Here is a 23,573-nt window from a genome sequence, read left to right as displayed (position 1 = left end):
ACATAACATCCGGGGACCATACCATACTCTCTGCTCTCTTCATGGAGCATCTCTGCTCACTTCCGGCAGCAATCTACTAGGCTCTATGTCCACTTCCGGGGACCATAGCATACAATTTCTGCTCACTTCCGGGAGCAATCCACTGGGCTCTATGTCCACTTCCGTGGACCATAGCAAACTCTTTCTGCTCACTTCCGGGAGCAATAACATACCTTTTCTAGCCGTATGCAAGGCATTTTCTTAATCAAAAGAAATCTTACTTACGTCATGTTGAACGACGGAATACTTATCCGGTTTATCTTGAAAACCAACTTCCGGTGGCTTAATGTATTGACTTCATGTTAAATCAAAATATGCATTACCTGTTTCGTTTATAGAAACACTGGCAGTGTACCTCCTTGATTTTAACAGTGTAATATAGTAATCACTTCCAGGAATAACTTTCCTCTCTTCGTCAATAATATGTTCACTTCCGGGAACAGGTTGCTTTTTTTTAAGATCATGTACATTCCAATTTTTTCATTTTCGGGTCTCAAAGACCACGAGTACATACCTTTACTCTCTTCGTCAATGGAATAAAACAAATTGAAAATAAATTTGCTTTTTTATTTTTATGAAAATCGTTAGCTTGACAGTCATTTCGCCTTTATCTACATTTAAGCTACAACTTTCTATAAAACCTCCATAACCCATAACTTGTGGTACTTGCACCAGCAAATATATAACACAAAAACAACTGATTGTGTTTGAAATCTTTTCCACCGTTGATTAACTGCCTTGTGCTTTCTTTCCATAATCTAAGTTTGGAAATAGCTTGCAACGTTACAATAACGGGAGCTTTCCAACTAGCTCTGGTATTTATGCAATTGTATATATGCATTGTTATCACCAAACTTTATTTACAATCACACGCTGAAAGGAAATTGTCTGCCCTACAAGACTAGCTATTAATTTATCTTTTGGTACTACTTTTTCTTTCGTTTGATAAATTAGATAGATCATCGAATCAATACTTTTTTTTCTAGCCTAGCTACTCAATTTTTAATTATGAAAAGCTGCATTTTATGCATATTGATCACATGCCCGAGCGATTCTACTCTCTGAGAAGGAATCAAAATACTGTTTCTTCAGCCAGTTAACATCCAAACTCGTCTAGTCACTAGCATATAATGCTTTTTCATATTCTTCACTGTGATGTATGCCATCATCACAAAACCAAATAACTATTTTAAGTCAATTTGACGTAAGAATGCTAGTACACTTTATTTTAAATTTAACGAGTTTTAGTAAATATATGATCAGCCGTTATCGTGCCAAATATAAGTTTATAACAACCTAACACTGCCTGCTCTTCTCTTGATAGCTCAAACCACATCCTTCGTAAATGTATCAATATCATGATACGCTCCTTAATAATATCGAAAGTAGAACAAATAAATAAATAATAATTTTAAATATATCGAGGCCTCCCATTCTTATTAAATACGACTATAAACGTATTAACTGGCGTATTAACAACATGATAAATGTCACGTGGGTTTTCAGTCTACTTACCGACAAACTTCCGGTAACATTTTTTTTTATACTATGAATTTTATGTTTTTGATAAATTTCTATACTATGATCCTTTCGATCAATTGATCCTTTTACCTCTTTCTGTACGTTACCGTTTTCCGACGAAAAAGAAAACGTATAACCGCAATTTACTACATCTAAGATATACAACTATCAGTAGCCTGCTACAGCTTGGCTACATGGGCTTTCGTTCTTTTTACCGGCGAACTTCCGGCGTCAATTTCTATACTATGATCCTTTTGATCCAGTTTTATACTAAGATCCCTTTGATACATTGAGACAGATCTTTTTGTTCTTTACAGTATTCCGACGGAAAAAATAAACTTAAAACCGCCATTCACTACATCGAAAATGTACTTACTATCAGTAGTCTCCTGCTACTTAACCGCGTGGGCCTTCCTTCAACTTACCGGCGAACTATACTTGGATCCTTTTGATCAAGTTCGACTTTTTGAACTTTCTGTACGTTACGTTTTCCGACGAACCCAAAACTACCCATTTTCTGATAACGGGGTTCTATACATAATCAACTTATCTTATTGTTCGAGCTGTTTGCTGAACATCCAGCTGCTCCTATCCGATGACCCGGTTCGTCACATGCGAACCATAGTCCTGTGCGTCTCAATGGTAATTGAGTTTCAGCACCTTGTGTTGCGATGTTAGATGAAGCTGCCGGCTATTGATATGGCCCGTCAAGAGCACCGCGTGACGTTATGTTTCCGCCTTTTTATTTGTCATCGCCTCTACCTTGTATTTTTTGGTGCAAATAACTTTACATCATCAGACTCGTAAAACATTTACACATATACATATTGTATGTATACAACACCACAGAGAATAGCAATTCATTCTCCAGAAAGTTCGAAATGTTTTGTTTTTTTACCATTAATGACCTGTGAACTTTCGGTCACGTGCCATCAATATTTCAATTGTAAATTGATCGGCTTTTTCTTCTGCTGAAATAATTGTTACTTGAAATATACATCGTTTCAACTTCGTTACTACTTCGTTACACTCGATACTATGCTCGAGAATCAATTTAACGGATTTAACATATTTACGTTTCTTTAAGCACTTATCTTTTCTATGATGCGTTCCAAATCTTGCAGCATGTACACCCTGTGTTCCGCTAAAGTTGACAACACGATGTAGGATTTGTACACGAACACAAGTTTACTGATCGAAGTCTAGCGTAGAACTAACCAAACAATGAACACCCCGTGCAAATTCCCGCCTATGTCCACCTGAGTGACCATCACTCACGTGACAACCACAAGCATGAACGAACCGCAAATATACCGGTTTTGTGCGGTGCGTTATGTTTAGACATACGTTCTGTGCTATACTCCGTAACGCACAGAACTGAAAAATATATGTTGCTATATACATTTCTGTTTCGATATACATATCTGTAAATATATTCATATATATTGCTATGAAAAAAAAATCTGTTTCCGCATACACTTATGTTGCTGGCTAGGTGAAAAACACTGCCATTTTATAGTATAAGTATATCCGATATATATATATATATATATATATATATATATATATATATATATATATATATATATATATATATATATATATATATATATATATATATATATATACCAATACATAGTGCCAGTTACGCGGTCTCTGTAGTTTTCAGACTGTACTTACGAGGTCCATATAAAAAACGGGGTCTATATACAACCCCGCAATCTAGGCTCCTTTAATTACTATGAGGGGGGTGTAGGGGAGGTAATGCAATCAAATCTCACAATAAGGTCTTAAATCGAAAACCACAACTAGGTCTGAAATTGAAATTGTATATACCTCGCAAATAAGTTCGCTATATATTTCCTTGTATAAGACGTTAAATAAATGACGTATTTATATACAATAATAATAGTAGGTACCCCTATATACCTTAATTCGTGTTTATATCGGATAAAAAAGGGTATGGAGATACATGTATTTAAAGTGGGAACCCCATAACCTATTTCTAAATCAGAGACCCCGTAACTGGCCATATGTGTGAATATATATATATATATATATATATATATATATATATATATATATACTCATACTGGGTTAAATATAGGGTCTGTGATATATTTCCGGAGTGTTGGGTACTTCCCTTTCCCATGCTAGTATCCAACTGAAAAATAGCGTGTTTTATGCGAATTACCTTCAACAACCTATATATAACTCAAAACTTAATATATCTAGTTATTTCTGCAGACAAATAACATATACATTTTTTTACTTTAAACCTCGTATCTGGGTCCCCATGACCCAATTATTTTTTTATATATGTATACTCTGTGATACTTTATACCGACATACCGGGTCCCTGAGATAGTGTCACTTGAAATACGAAACATTGTTTGCTAAAAAATGAGTTGGCCTTGAGCATAGTTATATCTTGCGACACTCGCATTAGAATTGTGGTTAAGATCTTCTCGACCTCAAACTTTATATATTAAATCCTCACGATCAGATTTGTTTGTATTTGTGTGGCCTATGCATGAATCGCTCTGCATGGTTTCCTTGCATAATACATTTAATAACATTTTGAGTCGAATTCATTTTACAGAGGGAATGACACAATGGTGAACTAAATATGTGTTTAATGTTATTTTAATATTTTTTTGAATTTTTGCATTATTTGACTACGTATCGTGTTATTTTCTCCTGTTGCGTGATTTTGTAGTCGCCGGAACTTTTAAAAGCACAATGTCCTTGGTTAAACAATTGAGATAATGTAGGATAGAATCATCCTTGTAGAAATCATTGAATTATATAACAGTGGTGTCCGTGTGATGCAAGCAGCTATAATGAAACAGTTGTCGCTATAACAGTTTCATTGCAAAGATACGTAAAGGTAAAACAGTTGCGGATCGTTAATGGTAAATAGATATGACAACCAAAAACAAAACATTTATAGGATTATTAAATTGAAATGAAAAATAGAAGTCAAACGAATATTTAAACGTTATAACAATATGTATTTACTTATTGTGTTTAAACCTGACGTGATGTCACCCTGGCGTGACACGAGTATAAATGTTTTTTATGATAGCTTCGAAAAGGATTTCAAAGATAATGACTAAAACACGCAGCGATTCCTAGTACAAGAAGAGTACCGCTATTAAGACCACATTGAACACTGTAAATTGCAATTTTTCAAGATTGCATGGTCCCAAAGTATTGAATAAAGAACAAAATACCCTGTTAATTATGAAGTCCGACATGCTATTAAGACCAAGCTGAAAGTAGCGGAACTTTACTGTAGTTTTATGTGCCTTCGTGGAAAATGATCCAGTCATCGATATTCGGTCCACTTCCTCATGTCCAACAGAAAGATATTCATTTCGTGCTTTGAACTATTCTGAAGATTTTAGTCATAGTTATGTCATAAATATCGAATAGGGACTTGTAAAACCAGTTTTTTAACTTGCATTATTGCTTCGCAAGAATGGACCTGTAAAAATGCTTTCAAATTAGTTAAAAGGAAGGTATTTTGAAAAAAAATCTGATTTTGTCTTATAAACAAAAAAAAAACATTGAATGTGATACATAACCCATCACAGTATCCAATAACAGACGGACGAAAAGATTTGAGTATAGCCTATAACACTTGCGACTGGGTATAATACATAAGAACCTCCAATAACTAAAGGCAGTGGCTAGTCGTACAGTCCCGTACGGCTAGACAAGAGGCTAACCGTACGGCCCCGTACGGCTAGACAATAGGCTAGCCTTACGGCGCTGTACGTATTATAGCCTTTCCTATTGAGATTGTCTAGCCGTACGGCTTATAAAGTATAGAATTGTCATTTAGTGCTGTTAATCAGTAATATGCAGCAAAGACAAATAAGCGCCCGAGCCGATTGTGACGAAGATATTTCGTACATATTTTCCTAAAATAAGGCTAGTATTCCACCAATCCGCATCCGCATCCGTATCCGCGTCAGTATCCGCAAAATCGTTATACGGACGCTATATTCCATTTATCCGCAAACGGATGCGGACGAGATAGGGACGGCATTTAGCACGATGAGAGTAGCTGTCATCTAAAAAATAAACTGAAAATCTATCGAATTCGTGAAAAAATACCCGGAATTATACAACCAACGCAGTTCTGCATATCGTGACTCTGATTATACTTTAAAGTTTAAATGTATGGAAAATCATAGCCAAGGCACTAAAAGAAGATGTTTCAGGTATTTACCATTTGTATCCTTTTACGGACAGAACGATGATTTGTACCTTATATCTACTTAAATTCACGCTTAGCAGCTTGTCCTTCATTATAATTATCTCAATAATTATAATTTTTAGTTTTATCCATATACAAAAATAAAGATACGTTCGACGTATGCGGATAAATGGAATATAGCGTCCGTATATTTTGCGGATACGGATACATTTACAGATAGATGGAATAGTAGCCCAAGAATGCTCACTTGAGCGTTCTATTGCGGACGCCTATTCGCGTGCGGATACGGATGAATGGAATAAGTGCAGTGCATTTCTACTTGTTTTATTTTTTGCGGATGCGGATATGCGGTTGCGGACAGATGGAATAGTAGCCTATAACTGAAGCATTCGTATTTTTAGTTAGTGTTCGTGTGGCGAATAAATGGTTGCAGGAATTTATCAAAGCGCTGACGTCACTGTAGGTGTTCGTTGTTGTATAAGTTTAGACGCACATCAGTTTAAAAAATTATGTTATAGCTTTTTATATTGCAAGTTTTGAATGGACACAATCCATTCAAAATTATAAAGAGTGTGTCTTAAAGCACAGGTTCAGATGGTTTTTTTTAAATCATTAATAAAAAATAAATTTTTAGCTTCGTTTTGGGAAAACAGGGCTAAATGCTTATGCATAAATTGTCATCCCAGTACAAGAGACCCTTTAAACATTATAAAATACGACATGTCGTCCTTGTTTAGCGTGTTTGCATTGCACAAGCTAATCAGTATGCACAGGCTTATCTTATTTGACATGCATTAAGCCCTGTTTTCTCTGAAAGCAGCCAGTATGTGCAGATTTTCAATGATAAACACTAGACTGGCCAATATCGTCTTACAAGCTGTTAAACTCTATTACTCATATACACCAACTGCAGTGCACCAGTGAGTGGTGGACTATAAACAGGCAAATGTGGTGGTTATCTTTCCTAGCAGACGCTAGAAGAATGTGTAGTCTGCTGCAACGGACAGTGGTTGTCTTTCCATGTCATAGTTAAAGGGATCTTTTCACGGTTTGGTAAATTGACAAAATTGAAAATAGTTGTTTCAGATTCGCAAATTTTCGTTTTAGTTATGATATTTGTGAGGAATCAGTATTACTGAACATTCACCATGGTCTAATATAGCCATTATATGCATCTTTTCACGATTTAAAAACCTAAAAATTATAGAGCGTTGCAACGCGAAACGATTGAATAATTTGGAGAGTTCTGTTGTTATCGTTTAAATTTGTGAAACTACGAAGATTGCTTATATCAGGTATAGAATACACCTCTCATGTATGCTTGGCAGGATAGCTCATTAGGCTAAAGCGTTTTTTACTCCAGGATTCCGGGGGTCACTGGTTCGAGCCCTTGTACGGGCTTCTTTTTTTCCATTTTTAAATTTTATTTTTGATTTTTTTCTGGAGCGTTAAAAATCCAATGTTTACATTCATCAATATAAAGCATTTAATGACAAACTTAAAAACATGTCAAAATCTGTGAAAAGGCCCATTTAAGGCTTCTACGCACATACCGATTTGCAAAAACATTAGCGTTAGCTGACGCTCACACTAAAAATGAACCGTTAAACTAAATTTAGATTCACATCGTACATGCACGATTTACATGCTGGCGAATTCGACTGTACATACATTTTCGATTTCAGAATTTAATATCTGGCTTATTTTGCATATATCGACACATGTTCTTCTTAACTTTTATTTAAGTTTATGTTCAAATATATGTTTAATAAGTTGTTTTTTTTTTATACACATTTTATGTAAATTAATAAATATTTGAAAAAATCGTATAATCTCGCTTTAAAAATTCTTCATCTTTCACGGCTTCCTTTCATGTCATACGGTTGCTTATTTGATTCATTAATTAGTCGACGTTCCTAAGGCGTGAAAAACCTGTATTAAAGAGTTGCGGCATCGATATTTTGAAATTTAATGACGACAGCCGTCAAAGTTACGTTCTAGAAATTGACTTACACACAATTTAAATCGGTTTCTAATTTGATTCTTTGATAAGACGACTTTCCTATGTAAGGAGTGAAAACTGTTTTAATTAGTTGCGGCATCGATATTATGAAATTCAATGACGGCCAAGGTACTGCTCAGAAATGGAGTCACACAAATAATTTAATTGTCGTTCAGACAATGGATAAATATATGGTTTCATACAAGCAATATATCAGTTCACTGAAAATGGTTGTCTTTAACTTAGACAATATCCATAGGAAAGGCTATACGTACAGAGCCGTACGGCAAACCTATTGTCTACCCGTACGGGGCCGTGCGGCTAGCCTCTTGTCTAGCCGTACGACTAGCCACTGTAAAATGTATAGTTATTTCATTTTCATTTTACAAATGTCTCTAAAAATATATTTAAATTTTCTCTATCATGGAAGTGTCATTTATTCATACAACACATGACAAATTATAACAACAATATATGTTAAAATTATCTGACCCTTGTCAGACGTTTTATTATGAAACTAATAAATGATATGCATGATTGTCAGATTGTGAAATGCTCAATTCAAGTATTATACAAGAGCACCGCCTTGCGGGTGCAGACCGCTCATCTATTTTCTTTTTAAAGGTGAAGGGACTTTCATTTTCAATCACAAAAGAGGGAGGGGTGGAGTGAAGAGGGGTGTATAGTGTGGTGGTGTGGACATTTATTACATTATCTTCCAAAAATGCGGGGAAAAAAATGCAATAATAAAATAAAATCGGGGAGGAGGGGTGGGGGATTCTTGGGTGCGATGGTTGGACGGTATTTCAAACATAAAATAATAAAAATAAATATTTTTGTTTTTTAAGTTTCACAAAAAAAATTGGGGGGGGGGGGGGGGGGGGGGGGGGGTGGTTATAGTGTGAGGGGATGGTGGTCATTTGTGAGATGATCTTAAAAAAAACACAAAAAAACAACAATAAGGGGGATTCCGGGGGGGGGGGGGGGGTTGTGGGGGGGATTCTTGGGTGCGATGGTTGGACGGTATTTCAAACATAAAATAATAAAAATAATAACCGCTTAAAAAAAATTGGGGGGTGGGGTCGGGGGTATAGTGTGAGGGTGTGGTGGTCATTTGTGAGATGATCTTAAAAAAAAAAAAAATTAAGGGGGGGGGAGGGGGGCAGGGCACGGGGAATGGTTTGGGTGGAGTCTATTGTGGTATGTCAGGTAAGAGTAGTTTTGTAAAAGTATCAATCAAATCTAATCATAAATAAAGAAGTTATGGCATTTTTTGCAAAATTTAATAATTTGACCTTGAGAGTCAAGGTCATTCAAAGGTCAAGGTAAAATTCAACTTGCCAGGTACAGTAACCTCATGATAGCATGAAAGTATTTGAAGTTTGAAAGCAATAGCCTTGATACTTTAGAAGTAAAGTGGATCAAAACACAAAATTTAACCATATATTCAAAGTTACTAAGTCAAAAAAGGGCCATAATTCCGTAAAAATGACAACAAGAGTTATGCAACTTGTCCTTTTACTGTACCATTATGATAGTATGCGAGTGTTCGAAGTACGAAAGCAATATTTATGATAGTTTAGGGGTAAAGTGGACCAAAACACAAAACTTAACAAAATTTTCAATTTTCTAAGTATAAAGGGCCCATAATTCCGTCCAAATGCCAGTCAGAGTTACATAACTTTGCCTGCACAGTCCCCTTATGATAGTTAGTAAGTGTTGCAAGTATGAAAGCAATAGCTTTGATACTTAAGGAATAAAATGGACCTAAACACAAAACTTAACCAAAATTTTCAATTTTCTAAGTATAAAAAGGGCACATAATTCTGTCAAAATGCACGCCAGAGTTATCTTACTTGGCCTGCCCAATCCCCTCATGATAGTAAGTAAGTGTACCAAGTTTGAATGCAATAGCATTGATACTTTCTGAGAAAAGTGGACCTAAACGCAAAACTTAACCGGACACCAACGCCGACGCCAAGGTGATGACAATAGCTCATAATTTTTTTTCAAAAAATAGATGAGCTAATAAGAGATAAATGGTGACGGACCCATGACAAACAAATAACTGGAGATAGTAGTAACAATCCATCATAAGTTGCAGTACGAACTAAATGATTATCATGAAAATAAAAACTGATTTAACAAGCAAATTCGTTGAATTGATATCCCCCGCCATTATACTTCTGGATACAAGTTACGGCTCTGGACACACAAAAAAAGCATTTTTTCAAATACAAAGGGTCATAACTCCGCTATTATTCAAGGATGTACAATGCCATTTGGCGTGCATCATCCTCTTATCCATATATATACTCATACCAAGTTTCAATGAAATCTGCCAAAGCACTTCCAAGATATGGTTCCGGACACAAAAGTGCCAGACGGACAGACGGAAAGACGGACAACGCCAAATTAATATCCCTCCGCTGTTGGCGGGGGATCACAAAAATTAAGCAAAATTAATTACATACGCAACAAGATGCGTTTGTGAAACCCATGTCCCCGTATATAACGTTTGACCTTGAAGGATGACCTTGACCCTTCACCACTCAAAATGTGCAGCTCCATGAGATACACATGCATGTCAAATATAAAATTGCTAGCTTCAATATTGCAGAAGTAACATAACATGAGCAATTTTGACCCATATATTTGACCTTGAAGGATGACCTTGACCTTTCACCACTCAAAATGTGCAGCTCTATGAGATACATATGCATGCCAAATATCAAGTTACTATCTTTAATAGTGCAAAAGTATTCATAAAATAAGCGATTTGGGCCACATATATTTAACCTCTGACCTTGAAGGATGACTTTGACCTTTCAACACTCAAAATTTGCAGCTCCATGAGATACACATGCATGCCAAATTTCAAGTTGCTATCTTCAATATTGCAAAAGTATTAATAAAATAAGCGATTTGGGCCACATATATTTGACCTCTGACCTTGAAGGATGACCGTGACCTTTCACCACTCAAAATGTGCAGCTCAATGAGATACACATGCTTGCCAAATATCAAGTTGCTATCTTCAATATTGCAAAAGTATTCATAAAATGAGCGATTTTGGCCACATATATTTGACCTCTGACCTTGAAGGATGACCTTGACCTTTCACCAATCAAAATGTGCAGCTTCATGAGATGCATTTGCATGCCAAATATCAAGTTGCTATCTTCAATATTGCAAAAGTTATTGCAAAATGTTAAAGTTGGCGTAAACAGATCAACCAACCAACCAACCAACAGACAGGACAAAAACAATATGTCCCCCACTACTATAGTGAGGGACATAAAAATAGACTGAACCTTCAAGCAAACCCCATATTTACATAGAACAATGTCTGAATCGACATAAATTTGGACAAAAAACATGCATTACCCTGGATATGAAGCACAGACCTTTTGATTGCAAACAACAGTCTTACTAAGACATTTCAGAAAATTACACGTTGCCAGCAAAGTACATTTTAAAATCAGATATGCAATGTCATGTCCTTACCAAATTGTAATAGAACTGTTTTCACTTCGAGTTTGCAAACAGCCTTAAAATATAAACTAAACACTAGAAAAGAATCTTTCAGGAGATAAAAGTGCACTTACAAAATCAAAGTCTTTCATTTTGAAAACCAATAGACAGAATTAAAACATAAAAATTATGCAATCTTCATTACACGGATCAACACCATTAAAACATTTTAAAATCATACACTTTGCATAAAATTCAAAGCTTGATATCTCAAACTTATCCACAATATTGAAAGATATTAAGAATCTTACAATCTGCATCATATTTAAAGCTCAATGTCTTATAAAACTGATTGACGAAACTGCAACATTTTACAAATTATTTAATCTACAAAAAATGTAAAACTTCACATTTCAAAATTCAACTGACAGCATTGACACATATTTAGAATCATACAAAGTTAAAGCTTTAAATGTCAACTTGAAATACACATCCAAGATATCATTTAAACTAATATACTGACAAAGTTTCAAGAAGATTTATAAGTTCATATAAGGAAAAATGCCCCGCCCACTGGTGGCCATGTTTTTCTTAGCAACTGGAACCAATTTCAAACTTGTCCAAATATCATTGGGACAAATCTTCTGACAAAGTGTCATGATGATCGTACAATAAATATGGCTTCTAGAGTTTTAACAGGGTTTTACTTTAGCCATATAAGGAAAAATGACACGCCCCCTTAGCGGCCATGTTTTTCCACCAACTAGAACCATTTTTGAACTCATCCAAGATATCATTAGGACAAATCATCTGACCAAGTTTCATAATAATCGGAAAATAAATGTGGCCTACAGAGTGTTAACAATGTTTTAGTAAAGCATGATACATAACCATATTAGGAAAAATGCCCCGCCCCCTGGTGGCCATGTTTTTTAAGCAAACAAAACTATTTTTGAACTAATCCAAGATATCATTAGGACAAATCTTCTGACCAAGTTTCATGAAGATAAGAAAATAAATGTGGCCTCTAGAGTGTTAACAAAGTTTTACTATAGCCATATAAGGTAAAATGCCCCACCCCCTGGCGGACATGTTTTTCAACCAACCAGCATCATTTTTTAACTTGTCCACGATATTTTTTGGGATGAATATTCTGACCAAGTTTCATGAAGATCGGAAAATAAATGTGGCCTCAAGAGTGTTAACAAGATTTTACAATAGCCATTTTTATAAGGAAAAATGCCCCGCCCCATGGCAGCCATGTTTTTCAAGCAAACATAATAATTTTCAAACCCATCCAAGATATTAATGAGACAAATATTCTGACCAAATTTCATGAAGATTGGACAATAAATGTGGCCTCTAGAGTGTTCACAACGTTTTACTATAGCCATATAAGGAAAAATGCCCCGCCCTTTGGCAGCCATGTTTTTCAAGCAAACGTAACCATTTTCAGCTCGTCTAAGATATCATTGAGACCAAACTTCTGACCAAATTTCATGAAGAATGGACAATAAATGTGGCCTCTAGAGTGTTAGCAATGTTTAACTAAAGACATATAAGAAAAACTCCCCCGCCCCTTGGCGGCCATGTTTTTTCACTGATCTGGACCATTTTCGAACTCGTCCAAAATATAAATAAAACCAATGTTTTGATTAAGTTTCATGATGATAAGGCAAACATTTTGACTTCTAAAGTGTTCACAAGGTTTCTCTATAGCCATATAAGGAAATTTTTTTACTGCCCCGCCCCTGGCGGCCATGTTTTTCAACGGACCGGAACCAATTTTTAACTCAACCAAAATATCATTTAGACAAACATTTTGACAAAGTTACATGAAGATTGGACTTGTACAGTGTTCACAAGTTTTTTTGTTGTTTTTTTTACCTAGTGACCTAATTTTTGACCCAGCATGACCCAGTTTCGAACTCAGTCGAGGTATCAATGTGACAAATGTTCTGCAAAATTTCATGAAGATCAGACAATAAATGTGGAATCTAGAGTGTTCACAAGGCAAAATGTTGACGACATACAACGCACAAAAGGCAATCACAAAAGCTCACCATGAGCATGTTGCACTCAGGTGAGCTCAAAAGTTATGGCACAATTTTAAAGTTTTCAGACGGACGGACAAAAGCAATATATTTAACATTTAACCTTGAAGAATTACCTTGACCTTCACTTTTCACCACTCAATATGTGCAGCTTCACAAGATGCACATGCATGCCAACTGGAGCTTTGTCTGTTACCCCCACATACCGCATTGATTGATTGATTATTTTGTATGCTGTCTTCACAAAACAAGATAATACAATTTATGGCGATTTTTTAAGAATCATTATGCCATTATCATTTATAGCCATTTTGACCTTTGAACTCTTGAATTCTTTCACATGACAAGCCTTCCAATGACTTTGAACAAAATTGATGTACAGTCATTTTAAAATCTTACAATGAATGACATATTTATGGCCCAGACAAGATAATTTATTGCCATTTTTGACCTTTGAACTAAAACTACGAACTTGACCTTGGAGATATCGACATAATTCTTTCGCGCGACACACCGTCAAATGATGGTGAACAAAAGAGCCAACGATTTTAAAATCGCACAATAAACAACATAGTTATTGCCCAGACAAGCTCAATTATGGCCATTTTTTACCTTTAAACTCAAATTGTGCCCTTGTTCTTGGAAATATCGACGTAATTCTTTCGCCCGACACACTGTTCAATGATGGTGAACAAATGTGCCAAATGATTTTAAAATCTCACAATAAAAAACAAAGCTATGGCCCGGACAAGCATTTGACCTTTGAACTCCCAAGTGTGACCTTGACCTTTGAGATATTGACGTAATTTTTTTTAACGCGACACACCGTTCCATGATGGTGAACAAATGTACCGAGTCATTTAAAAATGTAACAATAAATGACATAGCTATGGTCCGTACAAACTTACAGTTTAAAACATACTAAAGTGACCCCATGACCTAGTTTTTGACCTGGCATGACCCATATTCAAACTGACCTAGACATTATCTACATACAACTACTGACCAAGTTTGGTGAAGATCGGATGAAATATCGGGACAGACCGACAAACGTGACTCCTATATAGCCCCCATTACCAATTGTAATAGGGGTATAAATATCAAGTTGCTATGTTCAATATTGAAAAAGTTATGGCCATATAAGTTTTCGGCCAGATGGACAGACTGACTGACTGACGGACAGTTCAACTGCTATATGCCACCCTACCAGGGGCATAAACATATTCCACAGTTCAACAATTCTTTTTCCATTTTTGTTTTTTCATAATAATGTTATGGACCCTTGCCCTTATCTGGGCCACTGTTCTTCCGGTAAGTATTTTTAGGGACCCCATTATTTTTGAGCCAGATGGCATTATTTTTTCTCTTAATTCATCTCTAAAAAAGTTCATGAAACATATGTTCTCTTCGCTGGCCCACTTTCGTTTCATTCCTTTTCTTGTCCCTGTCCCTAAAACAAGAATAGATATAAAAAATAAAATAGCAATGAGTATCATGTCAGTGTTTTTTTCAGTTTTGGGGGAAAGGGGTCGGGTCCCCTGAGAGGGGGATAATTCACGCATAAAAGGGGAAATTTCAATTCTAAGCAAGTAACATACAAAATCAAGTTGTAACACCATAATTCACCATACACAGAGCGAAAAACATTATTCCAACTTTTTTTGTCATCAACATGTTATGTTTATGTTCAAAGATCAACATTTTTTGGCTTTTCTGTGAATTATTTAAACGAGGTATTGATTAAAATTGAACTACACTTCCAAGAGGGGAAATTTTCAAATATTTTTTGGAAAAATATACACTCTAAGCAGCAAACTCATTTGGTCAGTGACTGTAAGCCGTTTATTTTGTTGACTTTTCTACTGAATTGATCCTTGCACACAAAGTATCAACATAACAAGTCAGTGTTCTGCCGTGGATGCGCCCTTGTGTTATTGTCGCAAAAAACAAATATTTGTCCCCACCCGTTTTCTGTATATGGGTCCGCGGGCGCACATGAATTAGAAATAAAAACTAATCGATTCAATTTGTAAGTCGGTAAAGTAATCGAGTGAATGTGTAACCAGAACAAACTATTTCATTGTACATAACTCATTTCGCAGCCAATGGTTAATTTATTTAATATTAACACTCTATTTCATTGGTAAGTTGAGATTATAACAACCAATCAGATATCAAGGAAATTTCCGAAACTATCAAAATGGCTTAAAGTGACAGGCCAGAGAAAAAAAAATCCATTTATTTTTTTTCCTCCGGCAAGTAAAATTAGAAAATGGGAAGACTCTGTTGGGTTGTTAACCCAACAGAGTCTTCCCAAGTCCCTACATTGTTTAGCAATTACGAAAAAGTCTGCCCTTAAACGTACATTACAAGAAAATTGGCTTCAAAAATGTCCTTGGTCACTGTTTGACAACAACAAAATGACATGCAGATTGTGCATAAAGCAAAAAAGAAAACGCCTTTACTATCGGTATTTCTAATTATCGAACAAGTACTTTGACATGCCATGCGGAGTCCAATGACCATAAATCTGTTCAAAGTTTTGTAAATATGTTGACAACTGTTTGACAGTGTTAAAAAGTTGTTTGAATGTTCCAGTTTTAATAACAATGTTACAACCTGACTGTTAGAAGTTTAAGCAAGTTTAATCAAGTTAAAGGTTATTAGTTTCCACACATTTAATTCTGCTACAAAAATATTTCTGTGTCCCCATATTTTTTCTTTTTGTCCCCACTTTTGTAATCCTAAAGGGTCCCCAACAGTAAAATTTCACGGCAGAACACCGCAAGTGATACAATGATTGAATATTGTAGAGCAAGGTTTTCCTGATAAAAATGCACAAAACCTGAACATGTTAGGAGGTAAAATGAACTGAAACTGTTTTAACACCAGTTTAAAACAATTTTTCACACATATAAGAACTGACAGTTCGCAGAACTATCATTTCTTGGAAGAACAAGTACTTAACATTAACTTCCATAGCAAACTGCCTACTTTGTACTTTACAAGGACTTTTACAAGCACATTGTTGTAACCCTGTAGATCACAGAGGAGGTCGTCTAGAGCATCACACTTGACTTGGACTACTCATTTACTTTAATACAGTCATGACATAAGACTCTGTCACATAATGATAGAAAATGCAGAGAAACCCGTCTTCAAATTTAGTTCATACCTTGAGGATTTGGCTGCCTCATTTCATCATGGGTCAGACTGGCTGGCCCTTCACTGGCAGCAGTTGACATGGACTCTGAAAGAACCAAAGTGAAACCTGTAGATTGCATATGATAAGCACAGTCAACACTGGCATGTTGTATCACGAGAGGCTCTGACTCCTGTACAGATTCTAGACTGTGGGTGTCTTCAACAGTTGCCTCAATGACTGTAAACATATAATGTCAACAGTGGGGTCTTGTATGTCTATTATTCATTGGTGGGTCTTGCTGAAATCTATAGAAAACATGCATGCCCCCCATATGGCCTGTCCGTTGTAGTGGCAGCCATTGTGTGAATACGTTTTTTGTCACTGTGACCTTGACCTTTGACCTAGTGACCTGAAATCAATAGGGGTCATCTGCAAGTCACGATCAATGTACATATGAAGTGTCATGATCCTAGGCAAAAGCGTTCTTGAGTTATAATCCGAAAATCATTTTACTATTTCGGGTCACCGTGACCTTGACCTTGTGACCTCAAAATCAATAGGGGTCATCTGCGAGTCATGATCAAACTACCTATGAAGTTTCATGATCCTAGGCGTATGCGTTCTTGAGTTATAATCCAGAAACCATTGTACAATTTCGGGTCACCTTGACCTTTGACCTCAAAATCAAAAGGGGTCATCTGCAAGTCATGATCAATGTACCTATGAAGTTTCATGATCCTAGGCCCAAGCGTTCTTGAGTTATCGTCTGACGACCACCTGGTGGACAGACGGACCGATTGACATGAGCAAAGCAATATCCCCCCTCTTCTTCGAAGGGGGGCATAAATATATATTGGCTTGGACAACAGAAAATTGTACTAGAATATATAGTCTACAGTTGGGTCATGTCTTTATCATCAATAGGTGGGCCTTTATTATATGATAATAGAAATACCATGGGTCAGACTGGCTGGCTCTTCACTTGGCTCCCTCCTATCATGGGTCAGACTGGCTGGCTCTTCACTTGGCTCCCTCCTATCATGGGTCAGACTGCCTGGCTCTTCACTGTCAGCAGTTGACATGGACTCTGAAAGAACCAAAGTGAAACCTGTAGATTGCATATGATCAGCACAGTTAACACTGGCCTGTTGTATCATGAGAGGCTCTGACTCCTGTATAGATTCTAGACTGTGGGTGTCTTTAACAGTTGCCTCAATGCCTGTAAACATATAATGTCAACAGTGGGGTCTTGTATGTCTATTATCCATTGGTGGGTCTTGCTGAAATCTATAGAAAACATGCATGCCCCCCATATGGGCTGTCCGTTGTAGTGGAAGCCATTGTGTGAATACGTTTTTTGTCACTGTGACCTTGACCTTTGACCTAGTGACCTGAAAATCAATAGGGGTTATCTGCGAGTCACGATCAATGTACTAATGAAGTGTCATGATCCTAGGCAAAAGCGTTCTTGAGTTATCATCCGAAAACCATTTAACTATTTCGGGTCACCGTGACCTTGACCTCAAAATCAATAGGGGTCATCTGCGAGTAATGATCAATCTACCCATGAAGTTTCATGATCCTAGCCGTATGCGTTCTTGAGTTATCATCCGGAAACCATTTTACTATTTCTGGTCACCGTGACCTTGACCTTTGACCTAGTGACCTCAAAATCTGTAGGGGTCATCTGCGAGTCATGATCAATCTACCCATGAAGTTTCATGATCCTAGGCGTATGCGTTCTTGAGTTATCATCCAGAAACCATTTTACTATTTCGGGTCACTGTGACCTTGACCTTTGACCTAGTGACCTCAAAATCAATAGGGGTCATCTGCAAGTCATGATCAATGTACCTATGAAGTTTCATGATCCTAGCCCCAAGCGTTCTTGAGTTATCATCCGGAAACCACCTGGTGGACGGACCGACCGACAGACCGACATGTGCAAAGCAAAATACCCCCTCTTCTTCGAAGGGTGGCATAAATATATATTTGCTTGGACAATGGAAAATTGTACTAGAATATATAGTCTACACTTGGGTCTTGTCTTTATCATCAATAGGTGAGCCTTTATTATATGATAACAGAAATAACAAAGGAAATGTTTTGTTTTCCAAAAGCACTTCTAAAAGTGTTTTTTTATGCTTTTCGGTTTAAGGTATGAGATGTACACAAAATAACAACACACATATCCCCCACTAAAATATGTTATAAGACCTGCTTACAATTTAAATCAGAAAATCTTCATACTTGCAAGTTAAGTTATTTATCCTTTAAATCATTAAAATAACTCAGAAACAGAAATGTCTAATTGAGCATATAAACTATTTCATAAGGTGTCCAAATCTTAAGGTATTCCTATACTTCTTTTTTTTTTTTAATGGGCTACCATAACAATGACTCTGTTATGGACCACTTTCATAATACAAATGAACAGTGGCCAATGATCTATTATGGGTATAAATAACTATTTTACCTTCTTGATGGCCATCTTCGTCTTCAATTGGAAGAGGTAAATCTGTAAAAAATGATTTTTTATTTTAGAAATAACTAGTTATAGAAAAAAATAACCAGAAGTCACTCTTGATATGACAGTAAATATTTTCAATACTTCAAGGTTGTTAAAAAGTATTTTGTTGCATTAGCATTTCTTTGAGAGGATAAACAATTTTCAAGGCACATAAAATAGGTTTGCCTATTTTTACCACGTAAATTTTAGACTTATTGAATTAACGTGGCCAAAACAAGGGCCCCGCCTTTCAAACAATGTTTTACATCGTTTGTCTGTTCTCAAGCGCTCTGTTTTGTTCTGAAGAATGATCATTCAGTCGAATTTACTGACAGCCATAGGAGAGAAAGTATCAAAAATTCTCCATCCCAATTCAGTAAAATGAATTATATTAATAAAATTCTTATAATCAAACCTTCTACTACTATGTCCTTCATCTGCCTTCCCTTCCACTCATTGACTTTACCATTTTCAACAGCATACAACATCAGGGCAACCTATAAAATTTCAAGAAGACCATAATATTCCAGTGTCAACAATACTTCCATCATAACTAACGACAATATATTGCAATACGGTTTTTGGCGTATTGTTGCAGCACTATGAGATACGCATGTAATCCAAATATCAAGTTGCTGTTTTCAATATTTCAAAAGTTATGATCAAACGTTTAAGTTTTGGTAAAAGTTTTGGACACACACACACCGTGACACGCACACACATACAAAGAAAGACAAGCCAAAAACAATATACCCCCGTTCATTCGATCCAGGGGGCATAAAAGGCCATTAATGCAAAGCATACTAGTCAAAGTCAACATCAGATATGGTCTTACTATGGCTGCCTGTTAAATTATTCTTTCTTTTAGCCCTCTTAGTTACAATATAGCATTTAGTTTTTCAAATATATGTGTATGGAAAATTTAAAGATTTTTATTAATGAAATATATACCTTTGAGAGTTCCATGGTACTGGAAGACAACTGATAATATTCCTTGTGTGTCTTCACATCATGTCCCAGATGCTTTGCAAGCAATTTTAGTTCACCATGAGTCATGTCAAGAATCTACAAAGCATGTTAATTCTTGATTATATTCACAAATATGCAGTCATCATTCCAGTTTGCTGCCAATTTAACAAATTTTTTTTGCATCTTCTACAGAAAAGATGTACACAAGAAAGCTTTTATCTGTATAGTTGTAGTCATTATGGTGCTCCAAATTCTTGTAATCACACCATGCATTTACAGAGTCAAAAATTTTGTAATGTTTAATTCTGAAAAAGCCAACACGTGGTTTGGTATTTACATGATCCGCCATTTTGCAAATAGCTACTTCCTGTATATATGCCAAAATTTATGTTAAATATAACAATTGGGTCTAACAATTTAAAATCAATTATTGGGTTCTCACAGATAACCATTTTCTGTCATACAAAAGCTGCCAAAATCAAAGGTCTCCATAAAAGTTTTTATTATAATTTATTCACAAATTGATGGCAAGCAAATTCAACATAATTACTTATTCCTGTATAAAAGCCGAAGTATACATGTATGTATGTATGCCATTAAACTGGAAGAGAATGTAGTATAATTGCTGAAAGTCTAAATAAATATTGTGCCATAATAAAGAAACCTTCAGGTCACAATATCTCATCTGTACAGGGATATGAAACAAAGACCATAATTCTTAAATGGCTTAAACAATCCAATATTTGCACAACTAGACTTTAGAAGTAATTGTGAACGATTGTACCAGTTTGTAAAATAAAAAATAAGTACTGAATTATAAATAGAAAGTTCAATATTGAACCTTGAATGTTTCAAGAAATGATTTTTTATTTGACAAGGATAACACATTTGCATACATTTAATATGGCCATATTCGAACCAAAGCAAATACATACATATAAAACAACATAACAATTTCTTGATTTAACAGCAAAGTTTAATATAAAATAACAAATCTATGTATCAAAGACTAAAGTAAACAAAAGGACTGCAATGGTCGCTCAAGGTATATTGACAGCAAGTAAGAAATGCTGAACCAATGATTGGCAAATCACCATGACAAAGTAACCTTGGAACTTTTGAAGAATGTCAAATATTTAGCTGCTGGGCTGTGTTGTATTTAAGGCGTAGGTTTCATAAGAAGGTATAACCATTTAACTCTATGCTTTACTTGTGACCAAAGAGGCAGGCAAACTTTGACTCCAGGGGCATAATTTGAACAATCTTGGTAGTGGACAACTCAGTAATTACAAACCAAATACCATTCTCTGGACCTTGTGGTTTCAGACACGATTATACATTTTATTACTATATACCTCAGGCTCCTATGAACCAGTGAGGATTTTTAAGTGGTTTTCACTATCAGTCTGTCTACCCATTTTTACCTGTTTCTAACTGTCCTAGTTAAGGTTTAAAACTATAATTTGTTCAGTTCAAAGTGCTTCAAATATGCTGCATAACCTAAGGTTTTAGGGTATAATTACCTGTGACACTGTAGCAATGTATTTTCTCAATAAGGTTGTTGTTATCCTTTCAGGCCTCTGCAGTCCCGGGCATTCTCGAACCAATTCATGCATAGCTCGACTGCCAGATAATGGAGTAAGAGCATTTAATCTGGAGAAAAGATAGGGATTGTCTCTTGGAACTGATACCAATGAACTACTTCTTGTCTCCACCAGGACATTTATAGCTGATTTTACATCTGGAGTTAATAATATACATGCTGTCACATTCTTCTTTGATTTTCCACGCACTTCAAGCATGTCCATTCTGAAAATATTTCATAAATAAAAAACATTAGGCACAAAGTGACTTCCCAAACAGATACAAAAAAGTGACTTTTAACATGTTTTCTATATTTAACCTTGTGACCTAGTTTTTGAGCTCATATGACCCAGCTTCAATCTCTGGCAAAATTTCATTGTGACAAATGTTCTGACCAAGTTTCATGAAGATTGGCCAATAAATGTGGCTAATATAGTGTCAACAAGTTTTCACTAAAGCCATATAAGGACAACTGCCCCCCCCCCCTGGCGGCCATGTTTTTCAACAACCATAACCATTTTCAAACTCACTCAAGCTATTGTTAGAACAAATGTTCAGATCAGTGGCCATGTTTTTCATTCAACTGGAACCATTTTCGAACTCGTCCAAGATATTATTGGGACACATGTTTTGACCAAGTTTCATGAAGATTGGACTAAAAATGTGACTTCTAAAGTGTTAACAAGGTTTTACTATAGCCATATAAGGAAAACTGCCACGCCCCCTGGCGGCCATGTTTTTTCAACCAACCGGAACCATTTTCTCACTCGTCCAAGATATTATTGGCACACATGTTCTTACAAAGTTTCATGAAGATTGGACTAAAAATTTGACTTCTAGAGTTTTAACAAGGTTTTACTATAGCCATATAAGGAAAACTGCCACGCCCCCTGGCGGCCATGTTTTTTAACCAACCGGAAACATTTTCGAACTCGTCCAAGATATTATTGGGACACATGTTCTGACAAAGTTTCATGAAGATTGGACAATAAATGTGACTTCTAGAGTGTTAACAAGGTTTTACTATAGCAAACTGCCACGCCCCCTGGCGGCCATGTTTTTCAATCAACCGGAACCATTTTCGAACTCGTCCGAGATATTATTGGGACACATGTTCTGAGTAAGTTTCGTGATGATTGGACAATAAATGTGGCCTCTAGAGTGCTAACAAGGTAAATGTTGACGACGCACGACGGACAAAAGGCGTTCACAATAGCTCACCATGAGCACGTTGTGCTCAGGTGAGCTAAAACAACAAGAAATCTGTGTTTCAAATGCAAACAAAACAAAACAACATATCAGGGGTGTCAATTGGCTAAAAATCTAAAATCCTTAAAATAGGCATTTCGTTTTGGGGCCAGAGCAAAAGAGGGTTAATAATTCATGTAAACTTTGTTTACAATTGTATATAACTTTGTAAACAATATGTTAAAGTAAAATAATTTGTGTTTAAGATGACATTTTGTGATAATTATCTTAAAATTCCAGTAAAAAATCCTCTGATTTATATCAATATCAAAATTGGTCCTTAAGGGCCAAAATCCTGATTTCAGGCGTAATCCTGAACTTCGACGCCTCTGCATATTTTAAGGTCAAAAACACAATTTATGCAAAACTAAATATCTAGATACATATTTAAGTTCCTAGGATGCTTATTTACAATGAAGACAAAACTTGCCTTTTTGCAAACTCTCTCTCAGTGTCAGACAATGAGGCACGAAACTCTTCAAGTCCCCGTCCCACTCTGGTCTGTTCTGGTATGCTTCCAGGAGCATGTCTTCAACTTCTGCAATTCTTCTTTTGTTGAAAATGTACAGTCTGCACATAGTCGCCTTGCCAGTCTAGTCCAACTTCCAGGATTAGGACAAGCACGAAGAACTCTGACTTCATTCTCTATGATCTGTTTTAATAATCCCTGAACTTGACAAGATCATCGGTTTCTGGTATGCACGTTAATTTGTTCATATCACGAACAGTTTTCTGTCTTGTCATTGGAGCATTTACTCGATATTTCCATTCTGCATCAAACAACACTTTGAACAGTCTTG

At 36.0% G+C, this 23,573-nt stretch overlaps 2 protein-coding genes across 2 annotated transcripts in view; one reads left to right on the top strand and one right to left on the bottom strand.

Annotated features, from left to right (window-relative positions):
• LOC127865107 (protein RD3-like) overlaps positions 1–23,573 on the top strand; it is a 575,560-nt gene that overhangs the window by 55,715 nt on the left and 496,272 nt on the right. The gene's annotated exons all lie outside the window — the stretch shown is intronic.
• On the bottom strand, positions 14,248–23,248 carry LOC127865103 (uncharacterized). The gene is made up of 8 exons (XM_052405004.1): positions 23,204–23,248; positions 21,465–21,750; positions 19,924–20,037; positions 19,388–19,469; positions 18,940–18,981; positions 17,419–17,550; positions 16,494–16,568; positions 14,248–14,768 (listed from the first exon to the last, which is right to left on the bottom strand). The coding sequence occupies exons 2-8, from the start codon at positions 21,747–21,749 to the stop codon at positions 14,551–14,553; spliced, it is 948 nt and encodes a 315-aa protein (XP_052260964.1). The 5' UTR covers position 21,750; positions 23,204–23,248; the 3' UTR covers positions 14,248–14,550.

The sequence above is a fragment of the Dreissena polymorpha genome, chromosome 1 (genome assembly GCF_020536995.1).
Source record: "Dreissena polymorpha isolate Duluth1 chromosome 1, UMN_Dpol_1.0, whole genome shotgun sequence".
NCBI lineage: Eukaryota > Metazoa > Mollusca > Bivalvia > Myida > Dreissenidae > Dreissena > Dreissena polymorpha.
Note: the sequence above shows the minus strand (reverse complement) of the source record. Positions and strands in the feature narration are given on the sequence as shown.

Bases quoted from the DNA above. Each gene is read 5' to 3' on its own strand.
- LOC127865103 (XM_052405004.1), bottom strand. From the start codon at position 21,749: ATGGACATGCTTGAAGTGCGTGGAAAATCAAAGAAGAATGTGACAGCA. The intron at 20,038-21,464 runs GTAATTATACCC...CATGCTTTGTAG, and splicing joins ACATTGCTACAGTGTCACAG to ATTCTTGACATGACTCATGG. The intron at 18,982-19,387 runs GTTTGATTATAA...CATTTTTTACAG, and splicing joins GAAGGACATAGTAGTAGAAG to ATTTACCTCTTCCAATTGAA.